The sequence below is a fragment of the Crocuta crocuta genome, unplaced genomic scaffold (assembly GCF_008692635.1).
Source record: "Crocuta crocuta isolate KB4526 unplaced genomic scaffold, BGI_CrCroc_1.0 scaffold234, whole genome shotgun sequence".
Lineage (NCBI taxonomy): Eukaryota > Metazoa > Chordata > Mammalia > Carnivora > Hyaenidae > Crocuta > Crocuta crocuta.
The window spans coordinates 2,912,437-2,919,811 of NW_027529647.1; the positions used below are offsets into that span (position 1 = coordinate 2,912,437).

Here is a 7,375-nt window from a genome sequence, read left to right on the forward strand (position 1 = left end):
CGCCCACCTGAGAAGCCCAGGTCCAGCAGCACCGCGCGGCGGCGGTCGCGGACGCTGCTGATCTGCTGGAAGCGCACGTCGAGCAGCAGGAAGGCGGCGCAGGCGAGGAAGGCCCCCAGGCCGAGCGCGACGCCGAAGCGGCAGGCGCCCGCGTTCCCGTTGAAGACGCAGCGCAGCTCGGGGCCGCTGTCCGTGTTCACGTAGCCCTCGTTGACTATGGGCCCGAAGACGGCGATGGAGAACACCTGCGGACGGCGGGGGCGCTCAGGGCCCTGCGGCGGCCTCCCTTTCCCCCGGTCACCCACCGCGACTGCTCACGCCCTCGGGCCTGGCCCTACCTGTCCCTGCAGCACAGGGCGCGTCAGCGGATGGGATCTGCGCGCACCCTTCTTTTAAGTATTTAAAAGTTATGGACTCGACGGCGCCTGCGTGGCTCAGTCCGTTAAGCGTCCGACTTCAGCTCAGGGCATGATCTCAGGGTTCTCAAGTTCGAACCCCGCCTGGGGCTCTGTGCTGACAGCCCAGAGGCTGGAGCTGCTTCAGATTCTGTCTCCCTCTCTCTCTTCCTCTCCCGCTCTCTCTCTCTCTCTCTCTCTCTCAAAAATAAAAACATCTTTATTCTGTGTCTCCCTCTCTCTCTGACCTTCCCCTGCTCACGCTGTCTCTCTCTCTCTCTCTCTCAGAAATAAATAAAACATTAAAAAATTTAAAAAAATAGGGCGCCTGGGTGGCTCAGTCGGTTAAGCGTCTGACTTCGGCTCAGGTCATGATCTCACAGTTTGTGGGTTCGAGCCCCCCGTCAGGCTCTGTGCGGACAGCTAGCTCAGAGCCTGGAGCCTGTTTCAGATTCTGTGTCTCCCTCTCTCTCTGACCCTCCCCTGCTCATGCTATCTCTCTCTCAGACATAAATAAAACATTAAAAAAATAAAAACATCTTTTAAAAATTATGGACATGTACCATTAAGTGAGCATCTACTATACCTGGCACTACGCTTATCATGATTCCTCATAGAATCCTCCCTGCAAACCACAAGGGGGCCATTGTTCTTAGCCCCTTTATAGACGGGAAATTGGGGCGCCAATTAGTGAGGTCACCTGGCTGATAAAAGATGGGGCTGACATCCAATCTGGGTTATCAGCACCACAGGGTCTCTGCAAGACCCACTCCAGACTGTAAACCAGGAGCCTTTACCTGGACCAGTGATTCCTTGGCTCCAGCGAGTGGTGCTTCAGGAGGCAGGTGTGAAGAAAGGGGCCAGAGCACAGGGGGGAGCCTCGGAGGGACAGCTGCACAGCTGTCACCCAGGCTCTGCATAGAACCCACCCTCAGCATCTGGGCGCTGTGTGGCCCTGCTTCCTAACATGTCAAATACAGTCAAAGGTACAGCTCACGGAGTACTAGGGCCCACCCAGCCGCTGCACTTGGCAGGCATCCAAGGGATTGACAGCCCCCATGACTGATTATTAGCATCATAAGTGTTTGGGCTCAAAGGGCAATACTATTAACCTTTGGGGTTCAGTCAGACCTCAGCATCCCGTGCCCACAAAGCCTGGAAGGCAGCTGGCAGCAGACCACAGTCATTTTACATTTTATTTACTTATTTTTTTTAGGGTAGGCTCCACGCCCAACATGGGGCTTGAACTCATGACCCTGAGTCACATGCTGTACAGACTGAGCCAGCCAGGCACCCCTGGACCACATGCTGCTCTTTTAGCCCTGGGCAGCCCCGTGTTTCTAAAAACAGACCTCCAGTTTCAACTTCATTTCTCTCCTTTCCCTCTCCAGCTCCTTGAGATGAGGTCCGGAGGGAAATCGAGGTGTGGGGCACGGATGTGTCCCCCCAGGGTGGTTCACAAGTCACACCGGGGCTGGCACCAGGACACAGGGGTGTCTGCCCCAAGTCAGCCCGCCCTGGGCATCGCTCTCCTTGAAGACAAGCGAGCAGGTGCGGCTGGCACCAGGTGCCGCCCGCTACACAAAACCCATGTATCGTCACCCGCCACCTCTCCATCTTTCTTGCCTGGAGGGGTTCGCGGAAGGAGCAGGCCGCCCCCTCTAGGGATGCCCCACTAGGCTAGGCTGTCCCCAGATCTTCCCTCCCACACCACCCCGAGGAAGCCATCCCAGTGCAGAGCCCCTTCTTGCTGCCCCACCCAGTGGGGTCCCAGAGCACCCCCCCCACTCACAATTGCAACTGGGGGGCCTGGGAAAGGGCCAGTTCCCTTCGGAGGAGCCTGGAGGATGTGTGTGGGGGAGAAGCAGGTGGAAGCTCTGCCTGATACACTCCCACAGCCCCCTCCTCGTGCTGAGCTGGAGCGCTCGCGCCCATCCCGTCCCCGCCCCTGCGCCCGCTTCCAGGTCGTGAGAACAAGAAAAACGGAGCGAGGGCTGAGGTAGGGATCAGAGGCGGACCTAAGGAGNGGCGGCCGCCGCCCGCCCCTCCCCCTCCCGCAGGTGGGCGCGCCCAGCCCGGTGACGTCACCCCAACCTGCGGCCGGCGGGGGAGGGGCCCCCGGGGACAAGGATGGGGGCGAGGGGCTAGGGGCAGCAGGAAGGGACGGGGGATGCGCGGCGAGGCGGGCTGGNTTCACCTGCTAAACCCGGGTCTGAGATGCAGACCACGCGCGGGGCCCGCGTCTGGCCACGCCGCCCTCACAGGTGGGGTCCCGAGTCAGCAAGGGAGGCAGACGCCGGGCTCAGGGACAGGCTGACCTGACCCCGCCCCTGCGAGCGGAGCCCTTTTGAGAGTGAAGGGGTAACGGAGGCGCAAGGGCTCCGGCGTCTTCCCCAACCAGCCCTCAGGGAAGGGGAACCCGATTCCCCGTCCCTGGTTCCCTGTGGATCAGAGATAAGTTACTGGGCGCTTTCCTGTGAACCCATCCCTTGCACCTTAGCTTCTCCTTGGGAGGGTCTTGACCTCCCTGACCGGAAGGGAGAGCCTCTGCCCCATCGGAGGCGCCGATCCAGGACAGAGCCCGAGGGCGAGCGTGAATGGGAGTGGGGGGCACTTCTGCTCCTCTCCTGTGGCTGGATGCTGTCATTCCAAGGGTCTTCACTGAGCCCTTCACACTCCTGGGTCTCCCCAACCGACTTGTTTGTGGCCACCGTGTTTAGTTTGGGGCCACACGGTGGGAAGAGGCATGAGAGATGGGGAGTGTGGCCAAGCCGGGGCGCCTGCGGGGTCTCTTGCACAGACCCGCCAGCCCACGTCAGACAGGGTCCCTTCCCCCGGTTCCTTCTAGGCCAGCCGGCAGGGTCCCGACCACCCTGTGCTTCTGTCTCCAGCATCGATAGGAAAAGTTTGAATTTCTTGAGCATTTACAGTCCCAGGTGCTGCACCACGACCGTGGGAGGCAGGGACTGTTAGAGACCCCCGTTTTCAGATCAGGAACAGGCAGCTCGCTGAGTTCCCTCATCACTTCAGAAAGCGAGTGGTGCTCAGAGGGCCCGTGCTGTGCTGTCCGTGCGGACAGTCGCTGATGCCTGGTCCAGTCCCAGTGTGGAAGCCTTCCCGGGGCAGGTGCGGCCAGAGGTGTGGTCCACTCCACTGTGCGTCCCGTCTGTCACCCTCATGTGTCACCGGCAGCTCCTGGTCTGTCCTGAGCACCATCCATTTGCCTCTCTTGCATGACCACTTCCGTCAGCATCCCAAGGGGCTGCTTTCTTAGGTGTGGAAAGCGAATGTCCACTCCTGACCCCACTTCCTGCCCAGCTGCGCCCTGGTATTGCTCCTGCGGTCCCAGGGGCAAGTCACGCGTCCCCGCCCCACGCTTCCGGATGTCACGCTCTCCGGTTCCTATTTCAGGAGCCCTTCCTCATCGCCTTTCTGGGGTTCTCTTTTGTCCAACCTGTGACCTCGTGGGACCTTTGAACCCTGGGGGCCCCAGGGCACGATCCTGGGGCTTTTCTCCTCCCTCTCTGCTCACTCCCTTGGTCTATGTGCTGACAGCTCAGGCCAGAACGTCCCCTTGACCTACAATCCTACTTGTCTTCGCCTGGACTGGGGGTGGGGGGGCCTCCAGGAGGCCAGAGTTATAGGAAGAGGGAAACGAGGCAGGGCGGGAGGGGGAGCACATCCAGGCGGTGTGCTCCTGAGCCAAGCCCAGCTTCCCTAGAAGCCAGCTGGTTCCCCAGCTAGCAGGTGACTTGGGAGGCCAGAAGGAAGCCACGTGCGAGGGAAAGTCCATCTGGGGGAGGAAAGCGGAGCAATTTCTCTGCTGGCTGCTCGCTGCCTCCAGTTGCTTTGCACCACTGTCTTCCCTGGGGAGGCCCTGCCGAAGCCGGAGCCGGCACCGTGGGCATAGACATGACCATGACCGGGGCATTAGGACCCCAGGGATGGGGCCTCTTGTTGCAGGCCCATTCCGCCTGGGGGCCACGGCTGCAAGCAGGTAAGGCAGAGCAGATCGGGGAGGCTCAGAAGCTAAATGCAGGTCACCACACCCACACCCCCAAGCCTGCTCCACCTACAGCTTCTCCAGGGACCTGATACTCAGAGCTACTTGGTCCTCCCAGCTGCTGGGGCCCAAACCCACGGTCCGCTCTGGCTACATTCTCGTGGCTCTGCTGCCAAGGCGTAGCTATCTGCTCTGACCCACCCCGGGGCGGGCTTCCTGTCAGCGGTCACAGGCCTGCCCTCCCTGCTCTCACCCCAGATCCGCAGCCAGAGGAGCCTTTCGGGAGTCATCTTGCCGTTCCTCGGCACCAAATCCTCCAAGACCTTCCAGTCACGGGAGGCGGGTGTTAACACAAAGTCCTTGCCGGGGCCTCAAGGACTGGGTGCCATCTGCCCTCCCACCCGCCTCTGACCCGCCCTCAGCTCCGGCACCAGGCTTCTTGGGCTGCTCCTGCCCTGGGCCTTGCCCTCCTGAGGAGCAGAACTTGGACAGAAGGAAGCGGCTGCCCGGAGCAGCGACGGCAGGCCCTGACCCTCGCCGCAGGTCCCGGCACAGAACACACGGAAGCCAGGCCCTCGGTCACTTCTCCAGCATTTATTTTGGTCTCAAGCTCAGAGGAGGCTGTGGCCCCACAAGCCTCTGATGAGCCTGGTCCAGGTAAGCGCTGCGTGGGAGCAGGCAGCAGCGCTGGGGGTCCTCGGAGCAGCCTGCCTGTGCTCTCCTCCCGGGGCGAGCAGGGCGGGGCCTCAGCCCCCGGGCATTTTCCGGATCTCAGACAGCACACAGCCTACGGGGCTGCAACGCAGCGGTCTCTAGCTACAGGGTGGGGAGACAGCGGCCTAGCCTTGAGGAGGAACGGGACAGGGAGCCCAGGCAGGCCTGTCACCTTCTGGTGCAGGGAAGCGGGTGCCAGGCCGCCAGGGGAGCAGGAGGCCGCATCCTGAACGGAAGGCACAGCCTGGGTGGCTCCTGCCTCCTTCACCTGCAGCCCCCCGGGGCCTTGGCCTAGGATGAGCCAGCGGGGTGTCTGCAGCAGACACCTCCACGTTCACTCCAAACCTGAGAGGGAAGGGCCCCATGAGCAGTGTCTGGGGACTACCCAACTGAGACACGACAGGCTCCGGTTTGGATGCGCTTTACTGAGTGCGCCGCCCCTCCCTGGCCAGGCTGCCCGCAGGCCCCGGCTGCTGTCCCACGGCTCTGCCGCCGCCGCTTAGTCGCAGGACCCGTCCTTCCAGCCGTCCCGCCAGCGCTCGTCCACTTGCGAGCAGTCAAAGTCCGGCTTGCCCAGCTTGCGGTTCACTTCGTTGTGCAGGTGGCACAGCCACTGGGTGAAGCGTGCCCGAGTGCGCGTGTCCGGCTGGTTCCTGCATATCCTGTGTGGCGGAATCGTGGGGGGGGTGGGGACGGGCGGGCGGTGGCCCCACTGCCCTTGCCCCTCCAGCGCCTCGCCTGCGCCACCAGGGAGGAGAGCTGGGACGCTGCTGTCAGCTACACCCAGAGTGCCCTTGGGCTCTGAGAGACAGAAATTCCCAGAACAGGGCTGGTCCTGCGGTGTCCAGCAATGACAGGCCTAGGGCCTGCTTGGCCCCCTTCCAGAGCAGCGCGGCAAACCCCGACGAGAGCTCAGAGCAAGACTTTAAGTAAGGCACAAGTCATTGAACTTTACAACCTCATAACAATCAAGAAGCCTCCCCCAGCATCCCTGGCCCCAGGCAGTGTATGGAAGGGGCGGGGCGGCACGAAGGCCTAACTGAAAACCAGATCCGTTTCTATCACCTGGAGCTCTGCTGCATCAGCTTAGCAAGGGACCTGTTCCAACCGCCCAGGCTCCAAAGGCTGCCCTGGCGCCCAACACTCAGCCCAGAAACAACAATTACAGCTCTTGGGTCCCCCAGGGAGGACAAGGGGGCTCTAAGGAAGCAAAAGCAGTGGGTTCTCAAGGTCTTGAAGTCAGCAGCGAGGCAAAGCAGACTCCTTAACCTGCGCCACCCTCCATGAGTACTGAGCGAGGGGCTTTGTAAGTGAAGCCCGGCCAGGCGCTTCTGGCTGCAGAAAGCAGCAGCCCCCAGCAGCTTGGCTTTTGTGATCCAGTTAGATCAGTTGATCGAATGCTCACTGCTGGTGATCCCTGCTCTGGGAAACCCTGTCACCTCTGCACCTCTTGTCCAGGACCCCCTTTATGACATCAGCTAGGGGCCCCAGGCCCAGGCCGGTGCCCGGCTGCCTACAGGTGAGGCGGACACAACTTACCTCTTCCTTATGTCTTCAGCACACTCCTCACACGGGTAAAACTTGGAAAATAAATGTATGAGCTGGGCCATGTCCTGCTGCTGTTCCGGGGTCGGGAGATCCGGGTAGTAGGCGGCCAGGCTGTGGAGGACGGCCCAGCTGTGGCGGCCCAGTTCCTCGCGATCCGGAGGACAATCTTCCCTAAACTTGCCGTCCCGCTGCGGAAGGAGATCGACCAAGGGTCAGCTCGCCTCACCCGACCAGGAGGCTACACAACTCCCCTTTTCCCAGCCCCAACCCAGAGGCTCACTGACTGGAGACCCAGGCGTCCTGGCCCACGGACCCGGCACACGCGTGGCTGAGAGCCCAAAGGCCGGGCCTCCCTCGGGGCAAGGTTTGGGGACAGCCTACCCAGAGGGGCACAAGTCTGTCGGCCATAGAGCCCGCGGGGTCCCTTGGCTCGGGCCTTGGGAGGTCGGCCCGGGGGCCTGAGAACAAGGTGTGGGGACCGAGGGCCCGGGTGCTTGTGCGGGCCGGGAGTAGGGATCAGCCGGGCCCGCGGGCCTCTGCGGAGAGGTGGCAGCCCCGGGCATCTGCACCTTCTGCTGCGTCCGCATCCACGTCTTGAAGTCCACGCAGGCCCGGCAGGGCCGCCTCCGGGACGTGTCCTCCTCGGCGCCCTGAGAATCGGAGGTCGTCGCCGGGGCTGGCGTCGGGGCCGAGGCAGCGGCATCTCTCCGCCCCG

The 7,375-nt window shown here is 62.2% G+C and overlaps 2 protein-coding genes across 2 annotated transcripts in view; both read right to left on the bottom strand.

Annotated features, from left to right (window-relative positions):
* The window catches only part of SYNGR3 (synaptogyrin 3), a 6,512-nt gene extending 1,824 nt beyond the window's left edge, over nucleotides 1-4,688 (bottom strand). The window contains exons 1-3 of the mRNA XM_077762783.1: nucleotides 4,600-4,688; nucleotides 2,188-2,539; nucleotides 8-245 (exon numbers count right to left, since the gene is read on the bottom strand). Of these exons, the coding sequence (XP_077618909.1) occupies nucleotides 8-245; nucleotides 2,188-2,539; nucleotides 4,600-4,688 (679 nt within the window). The remainder of the gene's footprint in view (nucleotides 1-7; nucleotides 246-2,187; nucleotides 2,540-4,599) is intronic.
* An 829-nt stretch (nucleotides 4,689-5,517) lies between these two features.
* On the bottom strand, nucleotides 5,518-7,370 carry GFER (growth factor, augmenter of liver regeneration; the record flags this gene model as incomplete). Its single annotated transcript, XM_077762784.1, has 3 exons — nucleotides 5,518-5,774; nucleotides 6,652-6,848; nucleotides 7,230-7,370. Coding segments are annotated over 3 exons (501 nt in total), but the record flags the coding sequence as incomplete, so codon positions are not given.
* Nucleotides 7,371-7,375: the final 5 nt, after the last annotated feature.